The sequence below is a fragment of the Apodemus sylvaticus genome, chromosome 2 (genome assembly GCF_947179515.1).
Source record: "Apodemus sylvaticus chromosome 2, mApoSyl1.1, whole genome shotgun sequence".
NCBI lineage: Eukaryota > Metazoa > Chordata > Mammalia > Rodentia > Muridae > Apodemus > Apodemus sylvaticus.
This window is the reverse complement of record NC_067473.1, coordinates 164,584,099-164,605,457: the sequence shown is the minus strand read 5'-3', so window position 1 is coordinate 164,605,457 and position 21,359 is coordinate 164,584,099. Positions and strand designations below refer to the sequence as shown.

At 41.7% G+C, this 21,359-nt stretch overlaps 2 protein-coding genes across 2 annotated transcripts in view; both read left to right on the top strand.

Moving 5' to 3' along the window:
- The first annotated feature begins 1,220 nt into the window (after positions 1 to 1,220).
- On the top strand, positions 1,221 to 6,595 carry LOC127678123 (mitochondrial intermembrane space import and assembly protein 40-like). Its single transcript, XM_052172912.1, has 3 exons — positions 1,221 to 1,259; positions 4,265 to 4,305; positions 6,139 to 6,595. The coding sequence occupies exons 1-3, from the start codon at positions 1,221 to 1,223 to the stop codon at positions 6,593 to 6,595; spliced, it is 537 nt and encodes a 178-aa protein (XP_052028872.1).
- A 3,031-nt stretch (positions 6,596 to 9,626) lies between these two features.
- Positions 9,627 to 21,359, top strand: part of LOC127677680 (pregnancy zone protein) — a 42,299-nt gene continuing 30,566 nt past the window's right edge. Inside the window, exons 1-10 of the mRNA XM_052172708.1 lie at positions 9,627 to 9,712; positions 10,751 to 10,934; positions 11,936 to 12,089; positions 12,256 to 12,308; positions 13,248 to 13,268; positions 13,810 to 13,978; positions 14,804 to 14,888; positions 16,456 to 16,579; positions 19,401 to 19,515; positions 20,169 to 20,278. Coding sequence (XP_052028668.1) covers positions 9,627 to 9,712; positions 10,751 to 10,934; positions 11,936 to 12,089; positions 12,256 to 12,308; positions 13,248 to 13,268; positions 13,810 to 13,978; positions 14,804 to 14,888; positions 16,456 to 16,579; positions 19,401 to 19,515; positions 20,169 to 20,278 — 1,101 coding nt within the window. The remainder of the gene's footprint in view (positions 9,713 to 10,750; positions 10,935 to 11,935; positions 12,090 to 12,255; positions 12,309 to 13,247; positions 13,269 to 13,809; positions 13,979 to 14,803; positions 14,889 to 16,455; positions 16,580 to 19,400; positions 19,516 to 20,168; positions 20,279 to 21,359) is intronic.

Here is a 21,359-nt window from a genome sequence, read left to right as displayed (position 1 = left end):
TTACATGACATTTTTTTCCTCCAAACTAACACATTTCTAACACAAGGTAGGAAGGAAGGCTCATGACCTTCAGGAGGGAAACAAAAAAGTCACATACCCTACCCCAAGAATATAAAAAGGAATAAACAATTCCTGGAGAGTGAGGAGACTCAGGGCAGCTGTGGAGAGAAGAGATGTCAAGGCTGTGGGGCTGGCTGCGGGTGGTATAGATCGCTCTAGGGATGTTTTCAGGAACATGAAGGAAGGAGCTGATGCAGAGGTCATGGAGGGGTGCTGCTTTCTGGCTTGCTCATCATGGCTTGTTCAGCCTGCTTTCTTATAGAACCCAGGAGCACCAGCCCAAGAACAGCATCACCCACAGGGACTGGGCCCTCCCCCATCAATCACTAATTTAGAAAATTCTCTGTAGCCAGATCTTTTGGAGGCATTTTCTCAATTAAGGTCCCTTCCTTTCCAATAACTCCAGCTTTTGTCAAGCTGGCATAAGCACTAGTCAACACAAATGTCTTAGTTAGGATTTCCATTGCTGAGAAGAGGCAACTCTTATAAGGACAACATTTAATTGGAGCTGGCTTACAGATTCAAAAGTTCAGTCCATTTTCATCAAGGGCAGAAACATGGCAGCATCCAGGTAGGCATAGTGCTGGAGGAGCTGAGAGTTCTACATGGTGTTCTAAAGGCAAACAGGAGAAGATTATCTCATGGGCTGCTAGGAGGTTTCAAAGCCCACCCCCAAAGTGACACACTTCCTCTAACAAGGCCACACCTCCTAATAGCTCCACCCCCTGGGCCAAGCATATTCAAACCACCACAACAACCATCATTAATATTCCTTGGTGCAAATTTAATTACAGGAGGGAGCCACGTTCCAGCCCCAGCAAGCAGCAGAACTTGGTAGCTTCAGCCAGAGTTTGGCAGAAGTGGTTTGGCATTAAAGTCAATGATACAAGAAAGGTGTTGCAGAAATCTCTCTGCTCAGCTAAGAAAAGCCACTAAGGCCAGCTGTGTGTCAAGGTTGTCTCTGCATGGAAGCCCAGCGATGTCGACTTTGTGAAGCTGTGAGGCTGAAATCTAGATTCTTTGGAGAGTTCAATATGTTGGAGATGCCAGAGTCATGAAATACCTGCCGAGAGGAGTTCCATACAGCCCTAGAGAGAGAGATGCTGCGGATTACAAAGCTCAAAGGAGCTGGAGATCTGAAGAGCACTTTGACATCAGACATGGATGCTAAAGGCTGGGAGCCTCCCAGCCCGAGGAAGGTAGAGGTGGAGTCACAGAGTAGGACTCTGGTGATGATGGCTTTAAAGTCTGAGGGTCTCGGGGCTCTCTATCTCTCTAACTGTACTGAAATGCTGATGATAACTTCTAAGACATCCTAGAAACTCTCTTGCTCTTTCTGAGGGTAGAAGACTGCTGGCTTAGGTGATTAACACTTGCAGCCTGACAGCCAAGGATTAAGCAATGTGGTCTTTGTTCTATCTCAGCAGGAACTGCTGGGCTCTAACTTTCAGCCTGCTAGTCAGAAGTCAGCAGGGAGAAAAATGGAACACTTAAAGAAGTGGTTAATGAGTTTATTACTAAGTTGTAAAGAGTTTCCTTTGAAAGCTATCTAAGTGGAAAAGCAGAAAGATCCTAAGGGGGGGGGGGAAGAAAACTTCTTCTAATAGGAGAAAGGTAAAAACTGAGAGAGAGGGAAAGAGGGAGAGAAAGAAAGTAAAAAGAGAAAGAGAGGCTTTCTCTCTTTTGTCTTCAGTATTTATACATCTTTCAGAATACATGATCACATGTTACAAAGTTCATCACAAGTTCACACAAAATACCAAGTCATAAATTGAAAGAGACGTTTACAACAGAGAATGTTTACATGCATATTGATTAGGAGCAATTATCTAGCTAAACATCTATCACTTGCCTTTCACAAGTTCATTGAAAGTTTAAAACCATAACTAAGTTATTAGTGAAGTTTTGTATAGATAAACCCAATTAATATTTTATCTTCTGTCCTAACACCTATAAAAAAAATCCTAATTCCCTTTTTACGCCCTTTGGTTAATTGTTTACAACCTCTTGGAATGTACTCTGAGTAGGAGAAAGTCTGGTTGCCATCTAAGAGCAATTAACTGGTGACACTCGGGAGACTGGCAGAGTTCTCATTGCAGTTTTGACTGTCAGAAAAAGACCTAGTAGCAGTCCCATTATAAAAGAGCTTAATAATCACAAATATAATTTTAGGAATTCTTATAGGATCATCATTAAAACTTAAGTCATCTATTTGTCTACAGAGCATCACTATAAGAAAGTACATCTTCATGGATCTGCAGACATCTGCTCCAAAGGGGTGTGCTATTACTTATTGATTATTATATATGTTTAATAATAACAGGAAAAGCATATTAATAGCAGGAATCTTTCCTAAAATTTCTCCCTCACAGTCTTGCTTAATGAGGGCTCTCCTGTCACAGATTATACAATAATCCAAATAATCCATAGCAGGACGATCACCTGCTAGTTATTAGCTTGTCCCATCATGGCTCCTGACACATGGAGACTCGGATTTTGGTGTTTGCCCTGCTGGTTTTAGGTCTTGCTTTGGTCCAGTATTTCCTAATTATTCTCCCTCTCCTTTCTTTCAAAATAGTAATGCATGTCCTATGCCATCGTATGTTGGAAGTAAGCAATCTGCTTTTATATTTTGATTTTGCAGAGAGTTACAGCTAAGAGATTGCCAAGAGTCTCAGAGACTTTGAACTTTGGACTTCTAAACAGTGTTGAGACTATAATAGACTGTGAGGACTTTTGAAGTTGGACTGAATGCGTTTTTTGCATTATAATATGGCTACAAACCTATAGGGGCCATGTGGTATCAATGTTGGGTCCAGCTTTGATTCAGAGTCTTCTGTTTCCTCCCTCTCTGGGTGTCCAGATGCCACTGCATACCAGGCTTTATTTTATTCAGGCTTGTACACATTCACTTTATTTGAGGTGAACCAGGGAGATAGATAGATAGATAGATAGATGATAGATGAACCTTAGAGACTGGGAAAGGTTCTTCTTAGGATGAAGTTTCATTGCTGAGGTTTAAGATGTTGAAGATACCTTATTTGTATAGAGAAGTGTTCCAGGAAGTTGAATCTGTAATCTCGCCAGGGATTACGTGACATTCCCCAGGTAGAGTTGGGCTTCCCAAATCAGGCAGAGAAGAAAAAGTCTACTAAGAAAACAGAGTCCTCCATTTTGTACCAGTCTTGTCCAGAAAGCCCTTTCCTGTACCAGTGAGTTCAAGTGTATCTCCTATCTTGATATGTTAATTAGAATTAGGCTTCCAAGTCTTATGCTGAGGTTCTTGGTCCAACATTTAGACCAACAAATGATAAATGGGACCCAATGAAACTACAAAGTTTCTGAACAGCAAAGGACGCCACCATCTGAGTGAAGTGGCAGACTACCGAATAGGAAAAATAAAATCTTTATAGGGTATATGTCAGGGAATTATTATTTAGAACATGCAAAGAACACAAAAAACTAAACACCAAGAAAACAAACCACTCACTGAAAATTTTGGTGTGGAACTAAACATAAAATTCTTAAAAGATAAAATAAAAATAGCTGAGAAACAATTTTTTTTCATATACAGCATCCTTAGCCCTCAGAGAAATGCAGACTAAACTATCTTACTCCAGCTGGAAGGCTAATTTTCTACAAGAACATTTACATCGCGTGTACTGGAGGTGGGGAATGCCACTGAGATCTTGGGGAAAAAAGACAGAATGGGTGAACTCTGTCTGCCTTGATGACCTCCTGACTTGATCTCTGAACGCTGATACTGTATGGCACAAAGCAAGTGTCTTTGCAAAGTAAAAATCATGCACGCAATCCTTACGTCCTTTTTGTCTGTCCTTCCTCCTCCCTCAGAGTCTGCTCAGGAGCATTCACTTGGGGCTGTGTAATCCTCCCCCTTCTCCATTCTGTTCTCTGCCAGAACAAGATTCACAACAGGAGAAAGCACGCCCAGTTTTGGTGCTAGCTGGGCTATCACGATGAGTCTTCCCACTTCTGTCTTTCCCTAGAACCCTTCTTTCTAATGCCATGTGTACTCATATGAACTTCTGGTTCTATCTCAATAGACAAATGTAGCTTAGATTTCTGCCTCAGTAGCTCAAAATGCAGCTGCCTCAGTAGTTCAAAACGTAGCTCCCCCAGTGTACACACTAAAAAGGGGAGGACACGTTCACTTTCAGCCCACTCACAATTGTGCAACCCTCAGCAAACACCCTTCTCGGGAAATGACATTGGCTATGTCCAAAGGTAATGAATGATGTTTTCCAAGTTTTTTTTTTAAGTAGTTTTATTCTGCTAATTTAAAAAGATCTGTTGTTTAGTTAGCACACCACAATTATCAGCAATGGAAAAAAAAAAAAAACCCAACTCCTCTAACCTTTATTGGTGTAAACATTTAATACCATGATTTAGCCACAGTTTTGCTTTTTATTTACAACAGCCTCTTTTGGCTGTTGCCATTGACATTTCGATGGTTATTAGAGTATAGATTTGTTAATCTTGATAAATGTGTGATAGTTGTTGGAATGCCACGGGGTTTGTCATTTTACACACTTACTTGTTTATTTTGTGGGGTCAGGCACTTGCCTTAGTGACTATGTGGAGATGAGAGCGTAAGGATTACTTCTCTCTTACTACGTGATCTGAGGCTCAGAATCAAGTCATCGGGGCTTGGACACGAGCCTTGGTCTGCTGGGCTATCTCCCTGACTCTACAAGGTTTATGTTTGACATTTGGCAAAAATCTCCCACGCAGATTCAACTTTGGCCTCGGTCTATTTCAACATCGTTTCTGGAACCCTTGAAATTGTGTACAATCAATAATCTTATGATTGTTGCAGCCATCACTGCCCTACCGTTAACCCTAGACATGAGTTGAGTTATTTCAGTGTGTGAAGACCTCTTCCCATTGTCCCATGTATTTTACATGTGGCTTGAGTGTCTTACAAAAAAAGACAATTTAACACATCAATATATGTGGAAACTATTATAATCAAGGAATCCTCAGTTTGTCTTAAGCTTCAAATACCCATTTTGGTCGAATTTACTTCTGGTATGAGAAAATCATGACATTAGAAATAGTTCTTCTGGCTCATTCTGAAATTTTCTGTCATGTCTAAATGACTATTTTCGCTTAAAAGTCTGTCTTTGGCTTTTCCAACTGACATTCATTTGCTTCAGAGAACTGCACAGTAGTGAATCAGAGAGCATGGGAGGAAACTTTAGGGGAGACTTCTTACATTTGGGGACAGTAGATCCTCACCCTGATTGCTTACCCTAGAACTGAGAAGTACAGTAAGTCCCTTAAGAGAAAAACTAATTTAACAACCAGCTCAACTTAAATGTAGATTATTAGCAGATGTGGCAGAGAGAGAGAGAGAGAGAGAGAGAGAAAGGGAGAATAGGCTACACCATAGATCATAAAAGCATTCCATGGAGTGCTATATTATCAAAAGTCTATTTATACTTGTGTTCCAAAAAATAAATCATATGATATTTCAGTTTATTCAGGTTTGCTAAGTATATTGAGCTTAAAACTGAGCATTTAAATAAGAAAATGGCAGTCAGTAGCTATTCCTAAGTCCTAATGAGCCTTGGGTGTGAGCTCATGGAACTTGGGGTAAAAATGCTTCAACAGATAGATTCCAGACTCTTTTGCGACTGAGTGGTTTTCAGTGCCTTTCTTTCAAAAGAATGATTGATGCTAATAAATTTTAAAATCAATTTTTATTGAAGATCAGAATGTGACCTCTGTCTTCTAAACCTGAAATGTAAATGATTAAACAGAGCCTCTCCTTTTTCTATCTCTTTTTAGATGAACACATTTTCTTATTGTGTCTATTTGTCTACACAATAGGAAATAGAATAGAAAAAAAAAAACAGGTGAAGAATAGATTGTTGAAAATTTGTCTCAAACTACCAATAATCAATATCCACCCAAAGATACACAATCCTATCAAGGGAGCCAAGTGCTTTAAGAAATAATTTATTTCTTTAAGAAATAATTTTCGGCAGGTTCCACCCGCCAGATCTGAGAAGAGGCGAGGGAGGTCACGGTGGAATGCAGGTGTATCCGCTACAGCTGCGCCTGCTGCCTCTGCCAGCAGCGAGCATCAGGAACAACCAAGTCCTACTGCCAGCAGGAAGGGAAAGATCGGATCATATTTGTGACCAAGGAAGACCATGAAACTCCTAGCAGTGCCGAGCTGGTGGCTGATGACCCCAATGATCCCTGTGAGGAGCACGGGTTGATGCTGCCTAACGGAGATATTAACGGGAATTGCCCATGTCTTGGGCAACTGGTCAGCGGCCCTTGTGGGGAGCAGTTCAAGTCTGCCTTTTTCTGTTTCCACTACAGCACAGAGAATATCAAGGGATCAGACTGTATAGACCAGTTCCGGGCCATGCAAGAATGCATGCAGAAATATCAGAACCATTATCTCCAAGATGAGAATGAGGAAGAGGAGGCAAAGCCAGTGGATCCGGTGGAGGAGACAGCTGGGGTCTCTGTAGCCAAAGAGCAGGGGTCAAGCTCCTGAAGGCCACATGGCTGCCACTCACCATGGGACTTTCTATACAATGCCTTTCGGTAACCTCTGAAAGTTCTTTCCCTCTGTGCACTGTAATATACAGAATAACTTATTTTAATGATCAGGGGTCTTGGTTACTTGCCATATACACTGAAGAAAAGGTGTGTGCACCTGTGGTCTGTATAAACCTGTCCTTAAACGTTAGGCCACTCCTGGATGTCCTACTCTGTGATTGCCCTGGATTTTGTCCCTGTGCTGGCTGGTTTTGAGTGTCAACTTGACACAGGCTGGAGTTATCACAGAGAAAGGGGTTTCAGTTGGGGAAGTGCCTCCATGAGATCCAGCTGTGGGGCATTTTCTCAATTAGTGATCAGGGAGGAGAGTCCGTTGTGGGTGGTGCCATCCCTGGGCTGGTGTTCTTGGGTTCTATAAGAGAGCGGGCTGAGCAAGCCAGGTGAAGCAAGCTAGTAAAACACTTCTCTCCATGGCCTCTGCATCAGCTCCTGCTTCCTGACCTGCTTGAGTTTCAGTCCTGATTCCCTTTAGTGATGAACAGCAACATGGAAGTGTAAGCTCAATAAACCCTTTCCTCCCCAACTTGCTTCTTGGTCATGATGTTTGTGCAGGAATAGAAACCCTGACTAAGACAGCCCCTTTGAAATAATAACCAAAAGTTGTTACTTGGGAAAGTTTATCATGAGAAAGCCGTTATCTATTCTGATCCATTGTATCCATTTTGGTAGGTTTTACACGTCTTCAGGAAATTAAGTAACTAGATGCCAACACTCCCTTCAGAGTGAGCGCGTCCATTCCTACTGGAAGAGACTGGTGGTCAGTGCTTGCTGGAGTGCCAGGGCTGCCGCCTCGCTCCTGACAGCTAAGTGTCTGTGTCCACAGGCCAGGCTGCAGTGCCCGCAGCTGCAGGGTGGCATTGGACTGTGACTCCCAGGCCTTCCTAAGTGAAAGGAGAGGCTGGGTTTGCAGTTTCTTTTTTGCTGCTCTGAAAGCCCTGGTTTTGGGCCCCTGTTCACTGAGCTGTGATATTGAGGTGGGGACCCAGCTGCTTCCAGAGCAGAAGCCAACAGAGGAATGTCTGAATGAAGGACTCAGTTAAAAAGAAATAATTTCTATCTGGAAAAAAATAAGAAACAATTTTCTAACAAAAACTTCTCCTGAACTGCCACATGAAAGGAAACACATGATCAATGTGTAGTAATATTTCAGTCCTTTATTCTGCGAATCTGAGAGAGGATCTCACTCTGTTTTCCTGGCTGACCTAGAACTCACTGTATAGATGAACCCTGCCTTGAGCTGGTGGGTTCCTGCCTCTGCCACACAAGTGCTGGGGTTGCAGGCCTGTGCCCCCACAGCCTGCCCCACCCAGCTCGTCATTTATTTAGGAGCAGTGTTGATAAAATGCTCAGGCTTGGTTCAATCTCACCCCTGCTCCCAGGCCAACCTTAAAGTTATGTCCTCCTGCCTCAGCCTCATGAACGCCAGGGTCACAGCCATGCACCATCATAGCCAGCAAAACACACAAGCTTTAATCTTGTGGTGATTTCATATTAATGTCCTGATGGGATTTTTCTTATTTTCATGACTCTGTAAGGTAGTTTCTAACACTCCTGTCTTGAAAAGCCAGTAGGACAATGAATGAACACTGATTAAAAATACTTAATTTCATTCTAGAAAAATTAAATAGGGCTGCTCATCAAATAGAAATTATTTTCTTAGAGAATAATCAATCTTCTTTATTTCCTTAATGCGTGGTGATTTATTAAATATGTATTGTACAGTATAAGTTCAAATGAACTGTTATTTATTTTATAATAAACAAAGATAAGGAGAACCATACAAAAATAAAAGCCAAACATACACTGAAGGTTGGGCTGAGGTAGTTCAGGATTACTGTGGACCTAAGTCTGCATCGCAGGACTCCCATAAAAGGCCAGGAATGCAGGTATGCACCTGGGGCTGTAGTCCCAGTCCTGTGGGGCAGAGACAGGAAGTCCAGCCGCTTGCGGGCCAAGCAGTCTAGCCAACTGGTGAATTCTAGAATCATTGAGAGACAGCTGCCTCAAAAACTATATTCAAGGCACCTACAGAGCTAGTTCTAGGATATCCAGGGATACACACACACACACACACACACACACACCCTATCTTGAAAAACAGATGAGGAGGAAGAAGAGGAAGAGGAGGAAGAAGAGAAGGGGATGAAGAGGAGAAGGAGGAGAGGTAGAAGGGGAAGAGGAGGAGGACGGAAGGGAGGAAGGAGAAGAAAAAGAGTAGAGGGAAGGGGGTAGGAAAAATAGGGATGTTACCTGATGACAATCTCTGACTCCCACACTCACATGCACCCTCAGACACACACACTCCTGTTCCGTCAGACCTCTCTTGGCAAGGCCTGACACAGACAGGATGACACAGCCTATATAAGGATGCAGTGACAAACCAAAGTAATGATTCTACCAAAGTCTAACTTGGCTTTGTTTTTTTTTTTTCAATTTCTAAAAAACAAAAATAAAAATAAAAAAATGAAGCACCTACCTCCAAACTTACCTTACCTAACATTCAGTGGTAAATCTCGTTATGTCATTGAGTGAATGCAATACTATTAGTTACAAAGAGGAGATTGATATTGTATCTTTGCATTCATTATCCTTTAAAAAAAAACTGGACAGGTGTATTGATTGACTTCACCAAACTATGTGATTTATTTCATTTCCTTTTAAAATGTTTAAAGTCCTGTGTATTAATCTGAGCTAGTGACAGCCTGTAAGCACCATCTTTCAAACATTTGAGTAACTTTTTTTTTTCATCTGGGTAACTTTTAAAAGTGTATAAAAGAACATAGATAGTCCTGGAAATGATCGGGAATTGATTTTTTAATACTGAAGTAGTTAATATGTTACAAAAATAAATGGTTGGCAGTTTACTTTCACTGCCCATCGGGTAAAATAAAAACCAGTGGATCTGGATAAGGATCAGAGTTCAGGGGCTGAGGGCTCAGACCCGTTCTTCTCTGCCCCTTTCCATCATGAGGAGATACCAGCTGCCTACACCAGTCTTTCTGTTACTGTTCCTGCTTCTTCCCAGAGATGCCACCACAGCTACTGCAAAACCGTAAGCTATTCTTTTTCCAGAAAATTCTATTGCGCCCTTCCTTCCCCCCCCCCCACATTATCTCTTTCCTGGTTTCCCATGCAGGACTACTTGTTGGATTGAAAAGCAATTCAGCTTCTCTACACGTGTTGTGCGTGAATTTCTAGTGCTTCATAGATAAGATTTGTGATGCTTAAGTCTAACCCAAGGCCACACACAGTTGGGTTTTTAAGACTTCTGGTGTTAAACCACTGAATAGCTCATAGTTTGGAAATTTGGAATTTCTAACCAAGACACATAATAGCTATCATGTCAGACTGTGTGTGTGTATGTGTGTGTTCCTCTTCTCCACAGACAATATGTGTCTGTGTGTGTGTGTGTGTGTGTGTGTGTCTATGAGGCAAGACCTGACACAAACATTTACCCAGCCCACATAGGGAATGAACATTAGTGATTCTACCAAAGTCCAACTTAGTAAACCAATGTGTTTGTAGGGTTACCTCCAGGAATATGAGTCAGGGGTTGCTTACAGGAACATGAATGATTCACAGACAACTGTGTCACTAAAAGGCACATTCCTGGGACTCCCTGCTTGACTTGAAGGTAATTCAGATGGTAGGAGAGTCTCCTGCTACTTGGCTGGTCCAGAAGTCTCTTAGAGGCAGCTCCACCTCCTCCCCTCTCTCTTACAGTTGTTTACTGCCTCTGTAACCATGGAGACTGCATCAATCCTGTTAGCCTCAGCTCATAAAATTTACCTCTTGTATCTCATACCTTCCTCCTCCCTCTGGGAAGGAATGTTTCAATTTGGAGGAAATTGGAATGTTTCGATTTGGAAGAAATTGCTAGATGGCAATAACTTGAACTGATTGCCTAGTGTTTGTAATATTCTGTGGGTGAGCATTTCCTGAACACCAGAGAATCTCTTAGGTTTTATGTTGACCTCTGGGAAACCCAATCTCCTGAAGCCTAGGACTGATGACAACATGAAAAATACTGGAAAGCATTCGCAATAATGGTGTCTTTTGTATCCTTCCTGGTTGTTCCTTTTCTCCACAGACAATATGTGGTGCTGGTCCCGTCAGAGTTCTACACAGGAGTCCCTGAAAAGGCCTGTGTCAACCTCAACCATGTGAATGAGACTGTGACGCTCAGCGTAACTCTAGAGTATGGGATGCAGCACACAAATCTCATCACAGGCCAAGTTGTGGATAAGGACGCCTTCTACTGTAGCTCTTTCATGGTCAGTGTCCCACCTGGGATGTGCAGTGCTGGTAGAGGAAAAGTAACTGAGTTGAACTTTATATTCTCATTCATCAAAAAAAAAATCTTCATTAAGGAAAAATAATGAATACAAAGATACAAAGAACACTTCAAATTGCCTTTATAATACTTACAAACAGGTCTAATAGAGTGCTTAAAAGGTTACTGTCGCTGTAAGAATGATTTAATTTATCTTAAAATACATTTCTGAGGGAAATATTATTTATATTTTTACAGATATAAATACTGAGATTCTCTTTTCTTAAGATTTATTCAATTTTATGTGTATGAGTACACTACAACTGTCTTCAGACACACCAGAAGAGGGCATTGGATACCATTACAGATGGTTGTGAGCCACCATGTGGTTGCTGGGAATTGAACTCTGGACCTCTGGAAGAACAGTTAGTGCTCTTAACCATCTCTCCAGCCCCTTGAGATTCTTTTTTAAGGTTTATTTTCAGATTAAATTGTGTCTCTGTGTATGTACACATGAGTGTAGGTAACCTCTGAGACCAGAAGAGGGCGCCCTGGAGCTAGAGCTGTGGGCAGTTGTGAAACATGAATGTGGTAGCCTAATTTAGGTCCTCTACAAAAGCAGTGAGTTCCTTAAGTGCCATCTCTCCAGCCTTTGAATACTGATCTTCTTAAAAGCCAAATTATTCATGTAAGATAGATGGCAGATGCTGGCCTTGGAAGGTGGAATAGGAAAATTAATATTTTTAATAGCAAGACTTCACTGTGAAAATACAAGGACACCATCTTATTCACTGTCCTGACTGCTCAGAAGAATGAGCTGTTGTTTTGCAATGTTTTCTCCTAAAATCATGTGACACAATCATTAGAGTCTATGGATATAACAGGAAATTGAGTCCTCGGCACCTCCTTACCAGTTCTCAAGGATTCACAAAGAAAATAGATCCCTGTAGATGCTGAGCACCCAGAAGTAGACCTGAACATACTCTCTATGGGTTTCTGCAGATCTCAAGTTCGCCTTTACCCTCGGCATTCATTGTTGTGGAGATAAAAGGACCCACGCAGCACTTCATAAAGAAGAAGTCGATGCAGATAACAAAAGCTGAGAACCCAGTCTTTGTCCAGACAGACAAACCCATATACAAACCAGGACAGTCAGGTATAAAGAATTCACTGGGCAAAAGCAGCTGCAGGGTGGGGTGGAGGGTGGGGTTTGGTGTTGGTCTTTATAACTAAGCTGCAGTCATGGGACCTCTGGCCTTGTAGTCCCACTGTGTGGGGGGGGGGGGCAGGGAAGGTGTCTCACAGCAAAATCTCTGTTTCAGTGAAATTCCGAATTGTCTCTTTGGACATCGGTTTTCGCCCACTGAATGAAACGGTGAGTCTCCTGTCGGTGGGTGAGGAAGGAGAATGATTGCTTACAATGAGAAAAGTAAACAAATATCTAAGTCTGATGCTTTAGAAAACCTGAACTCAAATAAGAGACACCTGACTCTACCACGGAGAATTGCTTGAGAGCATCCATGCCAGGAGCATATGTAATTGTAGTGTTGAGACAGCTCACCAACTGCATTCTCAGAGTAGAGAAAGCATTAAGATCAAGCTGGGTCTGGCTATGCATGCTTCTAATCCCATAAGGTGGGAAACTGAAAAGGATCACAAGGCCCTGGCCTGCCTGGACCACATAGTAAGATGCTGTCTAAAATATAACAACAAAAAGATGCTCATTTGCAAATGTCCTCTTAAAAGATTTCAGCCACTTCCAGAATCACATCTGTTTTCTCTTAAGCAAGTATCAATTCCATAATAATAATAATAATGTACTTATCATTCAAATCTTTCATCCAAATAGATTTCTTCAAATGTATGCTAGCCATAAAAGGAAATCCATGATTTCTTAAGAGACTTATGTTCTGAACTAGACATGTAAAGAGGTAATGGATCAAACAGAGGACCTCTCCAACTTTAGACAAGAAAAACAGAGACTTCGTTCCTCTATGATATAGGCTCTATCACCTGATGTCATGCTCATCTCTGACATCTGTGACTATGTGGGCAGCACCAATGGGCCCGATGGGGGAGGGGAACACGAAGGTGGGTGGGTAGAGAGGGAGTGTGGGAGGGGAGAATACGATCCCAACTCATTTTACAACATTCTCAAAGAACTGGTTAAAAAGGAAATCTGGTCTGGAACAGGAAATAAGCCATTGTGTGAAAAAGGAAGCAATAAGCTCAGTAAAATTTAAAGACTAATTTTTACAAAGATGTTTCTTTTTAAATTCCACTGCACACTCACGCTGCTTCTTTTTCTTTTCAGTTTCCCGTTGTTTATATCGAGGTAGGTGCCAAACCGTACATCTCAGTCAGAATGACGGTGCCCAACAAGTTCCACAAGACCCTGTGTCTCCTTTCAGACTCCATTTCACCTCTACTAAACAAACCCTGTCTTCTCTGCCGACCTCAAGTTCTTTGGGAAAGTAAAGGGCTGCAGTACTTCACCACGGTGTGATTTGTGGCTCCTCAAATACTTCTGGCTGAAACAGACACACACACACACACACACACACATATATATATCAGAAGGAAGTCCATTGTGACACACATATGCAGGGTCTCCCTTCTAAGCACTAACCTGCTTGGCTTCCAAGATCAGACAAGACTGTAGCAACTGGGATGGGATAACTGTAGGGTTCAAAGGACCCCAGGGCTGGTGGCCTCACTGTCCGTTACTTAGGTCTACAATTTTTTTAAGCTGGTTAATTAATTAGCACTAATTCACCAACCGCCTATTAAATTTCCAGTGTTATTACCTAATAAGCTGACCTCTAATCAAATTATTTGTTTCAATTCCTTACATAACTAATAATATCTCTCTATAGTCTCCCAAGAGGAACCGAATTTTTCAATGGCAAAATGTCGATCTACCAGAAGGACTCCAGCAGCTCTCTTTCCCACTGTCTGTTGAGCCAGCTCTAGGTACCTACAAGGTTGTAGTGCAGAAGGACTCAGGGAACAAAATACAACACTCCTTTGAGGTGAAGGAATATGGTAAGAATTGTACAAGTATAAGGCGTTTGTGATGGTTGGACCCTTAAGGTTACTTTTCTGTATCTGTGTGTGGTGTGTGCATGTGTGTGCATGTTGGGAGTGTGGTATGTTCTCACTCTGTATCTGCATATGAAGATGGAAGAAGTTGCTATCAGGAAACCAATCATAAAACATGATTCTCAAAGCTCCCCAGAGCTTCTATGACGGTCACATAATAATACTTTTCACACCTATGGGAGAATTTGGAAAAGGAAGGATTCAACAAGAGGAAGTGGCAAATCGCAGAACATGACTAACAAGTTCTGAACTGGGCATGGGTAGTCAGAGCACAAGAGAGGTGGGGGTGTGCAACTTCAGCTCCCAGAGTGGAAGATTCATGGGAATCAGTGAAGGAGTCTGCAGACCTTCAGTTCAGTAGACCTACAACAACATGTCTGACAGTGGGGCTGAGGATGTCGTCTGTCAGTTGGAAGAGCTAGCATTTGGTTAAAATGAGAGGAGGGCAGGGAGAGAGAGATAAAAACATCAAACTTGAACCCACTGGCCCTACTGTTCCTAACTGTGCTGGTCTTCAGACCCAGTGATGTTTCACCCACCTTTGAAATCATGCACAAAATCAGAGGAGTCTGGGAAATGTAGTCCAGTGTCCCCAAGTGACCATGGTACAAACTGCTCACAGTAATGAATGGCATCTCTCTCCTAGTATTGACACTAGAGCTCCTTCCATGTGATTCTTTGTCATCGATTCCTCTAATAAAATCCACTTGTAATATTTATGAGGTCTCCTACCTACTTTCACCTCCTTTTTTCCTCTGTTCCAAACAGTTTTACCCAAATTTGAGGTACTAGTAAAAATGCCCAAGACTATGACTTTCACGGAAGAAGAACTTCTTGTAACTGCTTGTGGCTCGTGAGTTGCACTTTTCTCATCTTGTTTTGGCCTCCGTATCCTATTTGAGATGGTATTTTAAGTAATATTTAGTAAGGCATTACTTATCAGCACTAACAGGCATTGGATAGAGAGTACAAGAAGAAATCTATGGCCACGAGGCTAAAGCTACAACTTCACAGTTGGTCTAAGGGAAGATTCAGAGACGTTGTCCTACATCAGCTCCGCAGGAGGGGCTTAATTAAAATTAGAATCCCTGGCCCCACCTTCAGAAATTCTAGTTACAAATCTAAGGCAAGCCGGCGGTGGTGGCGCACGCCTTTAATCCCAGCACTTGGGAGGCAGAGGCCAGCCTGGTCTACAGAGTGAGTTCCAGGATAGCTGGAGCTATACAGAGGAACCCTGTCTCGAAAAAAAAACAAAACAAAAAAACAAAACAAAAAAAATCTAAGGCAAGAGCCACTAGTCCTCTACCTCAACATGGGTCACAAGGCATTCTAAAACAGGAAGCTAATTCCACCCTTGCATGCACCATATTCAGCAGAAACAAACTGAGTCATCCTGATGTTATTTACAAATCATGTTCGTATTTTGCAGCCACTTCTTTCCCAAACAATTTCTCAGTTATTGTTTTAAAATACTTAGAAATATACTCTTTATGTATCTTTTTTCTCCTTTTTTATATAAAATAACATTGGTAATCAGCATCAAAGACAATCATTTTTAAATTAATCATGTAGGTATGTGCACATGTGCTACATACATGGGCAGATTCCCAAGAAGCCCAGAGGCAGTAGATCCACTGAAGCCCTGAAGCAGCAATGGCAGGCAGCTGTGAGCCACCCAACACAGGTGCTGGGAACAAACCTCAGGGCCTTTGTGTGTATGGGAGTTTTGCCCACACATGTGTCTGTGTCCCACATGCATGCCTGGTGTCTGCAGAGACCAGAAAAGGGCATCAGAGTCCCTGGAAGTTGCTGATGATTCTAAACCATCAGGTGGGTGCTGGGAATTGAACCTGGGTCCTCTGGAAGAGCACCAGTTACACTTATCTATCATCCTTCCAGTGAACAGGACAATCTTATTGCAAAACCTCAACTAAACAGAGAGAAAGAGCTGGGAGTGGTGGCCTTTAATCCCAGCAATCAGGAGACAGAGACAAGCAGACCTCTCAGTTTACATCAGCCTGATATACATAGCAAGTTCTATGCCAGCCCAGGACACACGAGAGCTTGTCTCCAAAATTAAAAAAAAAGAAAGAAAGAAAAGAAAGGAAAGGAACAGAAAAGAAAAGGAAGGAAGGGAAGGAGGGAGGGAAGGAGGAAGGAAGGGGAAGAGAAGCAAAAAAGGAAGGAAAGAAAGAACCTAAATCAGTATTTTTTCATTTAGAGACTTTTTCAAAAGGTTCACCAGCTACTTTGTCTTAAAATTATTGCACATTTTCACTTAGACAGGATGAAGCCTGGTATCACGAGCCTTTCTGGAGTGCAAACACCAGAGATAAATAAATGCAGTGGAATGGTGACTGGGTCCAGTCAGGTAAAGAAAACATCCTCGACATTCACATTTGATTGTGTTCTTGTTCTAGATACACATATGGTAAGCCCGTTCCCGGTCTGGTGACAATGAGTGTGTGCAGAAAATATTCACGGTACCGCTCCAACTGCCACGGCCGAAATTCGCAAAGTATCTGTGAAGAATTCAGCCAACAGGTATGTAGAAGGCGCTGCCCAGTTCTTACTTTGTCATGAGCTACAGTGCTAAGTGCAATGCAATAGGACTTACACTTGAAGTGTCATCAGGCAAGACTTTGGAGTAGGGAGAAGAAATATGAGAATGGTTATTGGTATTAGGCGCCCAGCTGAAGGCAGGGATTATGAATCTGTAACTGCGTCCATTTGGCCAATTTTGTAATTTTCTTGCCAATAGCAATAAACATGCCAAGTTCTAAAAGAATAAAGTAGCATTCAAACCTGGCTTTTGTCACAGTAGAATGAGTCAGGTGTTAAGGGCTGTGGGAATTCAGTAGCACATCATTTCCAAATGACAGAGGGAAGAATACCGAACAGTAAATGAGCTTCTGGTCCAGAAGAGGAAGACCTGGAACACAGCAATTAGAGGCCCTTATTATGCCTCTGAGGAGGGATAATTGAGGGAGACAACGGAGAGTAGAACATTGCATTGAAAGCATTGGATGTGGCTGAGTGTGGAGGGTCAGGCCTCTAAGCCCAGTCACTGGGAAGCAGAGGCAAGAACAGGAGTTCTAGGTCATCCCTGGCTATGTAATGAGGTCAAGGCCGATGTGGGCTGAACGAGAACTAGTCCCACAAAGAACTGGTGGCCCTTGTGAGATGTCTCTGTAGCTAAGAACACTCGTTGCTCCTGCTGAGGATCTAGGTTCAATTCCCAACACACACATGACAGCACACAACCTTCTGTAACTCCAGTTCCAGGAGTACCTAACGCCTTCTTCTAGCCTCCATGGGCACTGCATGCACGTGGTGTATAGACACACATGCAGGCAAAACACCCACCGATGGAAAATTAAATTAAAGATTCCTAAAGTTGTGTGTGTGCGTGCATTCTGATTTCAGAAGAAGGATAGGTAAAAATGCAGGGATAGCTATTAGAGTGGGCGCTGTACAGAAACTGAAGGAAAGTTACCGAGGCTTCAGGGAGCTCATCAATGAGAGGCCAAAGTGGATGGTGTGAGGATAAACAATGGGAAACGTTGCTAAATAATGTCAGTTCACACTCTGCCTGTCCAGAAAATGGCTCATGATGTCTATAAATCATCAATTATGATGGAATTCTGAAGAGGAGGAGCAGGTGTGTGTGTGTGTGTATGTGTATGTGTGTGTGCATGTGCGTGTGCGTGTGCGCGTGCGCGCGCGCGCGTGTGTGTGTGTGTGTGTGTGTGTGTGTGTGTGTGTGTGTGTGTGTGTATGTGTGTGTGTGTGCTTAGACAAATTTTATAGCCCAGGCTAGCCTCAAATTCACTATATATTCCAAACTGACCTCAAATAATTCTCCTGCTCCAACCTCCCAAATGCTGGGATTACAAATGTTTGTCAACATGTTCAACTATAATATAATTAAATTTGTTATGCAATGAATATTTGCATGTATGTGCAAATAGGAAACAAATCTTTCTTAAAACATAGGTCACAATGCTTAATTCAGAAACCTGATTGTTATAAGGATTTGTCTAGTCAGAGGCTATGCATGTTCCCAATGTCTTAGACATCAAGAAAACACAGGAAGTGATAAATGCTGGCAAGGACACAGAGAAAAGGGAAACCTCATGCAGCGAGCATATAAGCTACTCCAGCCAATAAGGAACTCAGAAGGGAAGTTCAAAAAATAAAAAAATATATCTATAATATGAAATACCTGGGTGTTTACCCAAAGGATTCACATACCACAGTCAACATGCCACACTGGCACATGCACAGTTATTATAGCACTGTTCCCAACAGCTACGTTATCAACCAGCTGAGGTGTCTGTCAGTAGAGGAATGGATAAGGAAACTGGTGTGATCTGCAGAAGGAAATGTTTTAGCCACGAACAGAGGCAAGTTATGTGACTTCATAGGAAAATGGAGACAACTAGAGATAATCCTGGTGAATCAAGTCAACCTCAGAAAAGCCAGCATCACACGGTGTGCTCCTATTCATGGCCTCCGTCTTTTATAGAGATATATAAAATCACGCATGTGTTTACATATGATGGGAAAGAAAGCGAAAAGAGAACTGCATAGGGTAGAGGTCCTCAACCTTCCTAACACGGCAACCCTTTCATACAGTGCCTCGTGTCATGGTCACCCCCAGCGAGAAAATTATTTTTGTTGCTACTTCATAACTGTAATTTTGCTACTGTTGAGAATAGTAATATAAATATCTGTGGTTTCTGATGGTCTCAGGTGACCCCTGTAATAGGGTTATTCCATTCCCCCAAAGGGGTCACAACCCACAGGTGGAGAACTATGGACCTAGGTGAACTCAGGAACTAGGGGTGAGGAGCAGAACGAGGAGAAGAGAGGGAGAAGATGTGTTAAAGTAAATCACATACTCTCATGTGGTGAAGTAATGAAACCCAGTGCCATATACGAGGAATGTAGACCAATATGTTTAAATATATCATATAAAACGAGCGCATGGCCAGTAGTCAATATTTAGCTAGAAGTGGTTATGGAAGACTCTTAGAAAATGTTATGCCTGAGGTGACTGGAAAAGATGGAGAGGACGTTATCACTTGAGGAGTCACACGTGCAGAGAGCTATAATTACGAAATATGACGGCACACTTGGAAACTCTAGGAGAGCTGATGTACATAGGATCCATTTTTGGAAGAGAGGGAGGTGAAGTCTGGCTGTAAATAACCCAGGGATTAACAAAGAAACAGTGTCATCCTTGGAGTTGGGAAGGATAAAACAGCCAAAGGTACCTGATTGCTTAAAACCTTTTTGAAAAGTTATGGAGGGCATTTTCATGGCAAATCAAAGAACTCGGGAACTCTCCCCCTCTCTACAGGCAGATGAAAAAGGATGTTTCAGACAAGTTGTAAAAACCAAAGTATTCCAGCCCAGGCAACGAGGCTACGACATGAAGATAGAGGTGGAAGCCAAAATCAAAGAGGAGGGAACAGGTCTGTATTGTTTTTTTTTTTTTTTAAACAAATCTCAGTTAAGCAGAAACTTACCAGACTTCCATTCCATTTTGAATATACTTCATGGTTTCTGCATCTCGTGAAAGTGGCAGGTTGCCAATGTCAAGAAATAAAATATTTAAAAACAGAAGGTGTGTAGATGTGTTTGTATGTGTGTGTATAACAGTAATAAATTTTCCGTAAGGAATGTGAAATTCAAGGGAAGAGAGGATGTGAAGGGGAGTAATTAATTCTAATGCAGAGGTGGGAGATTCTTAAGCCTGCATTTGATGTGCTTTGTGCAGGGTGAGTGACATCTGGAAAGATCAGTAATGGGCAGAGAACAGCACAGGAGCACAACTCTTTCTCAGGATGGAGACTTTTGAGTCATCAGTGAGGAGCTTAGACATGGTTCTGAAAAGTATGGCTAGCTTCAGATGTATTTGATAATGATCTAAGTAAACAGATACTTTAGAATGATGCTAACAAAAGATATACAGGATAAATTAAAAAATGTGTTGGTTAGGATACCTCGTAAAGTAGTCACAGATTATTGTAGCATCCTGTAATAACAGAGGACAGATGAGGTGGAAGTAGAAGGTAAGTTTTGAATCCACAACACTGACTTCATGTTTGGTTTTTTTTTTTTTCAGGAACAGAACTAATTGGTACTGGATCATGTGAAATCACAAATACTTTAAGCAAAGTGAAATTTACCAAAGTGAATACACATTACAGGCCTGGGCTACCTTTCTTTGGACAGGTAAAATATTCTCTCCTGTAATCATAGTAGGGACGTGAAGTGTTCTTGTGTGTGCAGGGTGTACACATATACATGTATATATCTTTACATGAGTATAGGCACACATGTATGCAGGTGCATGTGTGCGTGTCACGTGCATGTCTGGAGGGAGGCTCCAGGCTGATGTCAGGAGTCCTCCTCAGGCACTCTCTCCGTAGTCAGCGATGCAGGATCTCTCGTTTAAACTTGGAACTTGACAGTTCTGGCTAGTCCAGCAAGCCGGCTTGCTCCAAAGAGTCCTGCCTTTACATTCCAAGCTCTAAAGTCATAGGCAAGCTGCCACGCCCATCAGCATTGGTGTAGCGCTGGGAACTGAACCCTCATGCAACACAAGAAGCATTTCACCCACTGAGCCATTTCCCCAACCCCAGGCATGAGATATTTTGAGAAAAAAATAATTGCAAAGTCAAAATATATTACAACAATTATTTAGAAAAAGAAATTATAACAAATTTTACATTTATCAAGTATAGTGAAATGTTGAAAAAACAAAGCAATATTTTAATCAATTTCCTTCCACGCCTCTGTAATACTTTTTTGGTGTAGTTTGGCTATATTCTCCTTGAGATATGTTTGTTTGCAAAGAGAATATTGCAATATATTTCTTTGCAAAGAGAATAATGGGAAATATTCTAATTGCAAACAAAGCCTTTCTGATGCAATTAGAAATATTTTTTAAAGTAATTGTGTTAGTCCATCTTTCCATTACTATAATGAGATTAATGAGATTCTTGAGACCATTAACTTATAAAGGTTTTATTTTAGCCTGGAGTCTTGGAAGTCTCTATCTGTTATGAGCTGTGTGTGTGGTGACACCACTAACTACAGTGGAGGCATAGACTTTAGGGTCTTTGCAAGACAATTAACACCCAAGGGGCATCAATAATATGTCATCTAGATGATAAAAATTTTAATTACTGAGAAAATTTTAGACTTCTTTTTCAGTACTAAAACAACATAAGGTTGATAAATGTAGGACAGATGGTACAATTAAGTGAACTGCTCACTTACATTCATATAGCATAGCTAAGGTTTTAGGCAT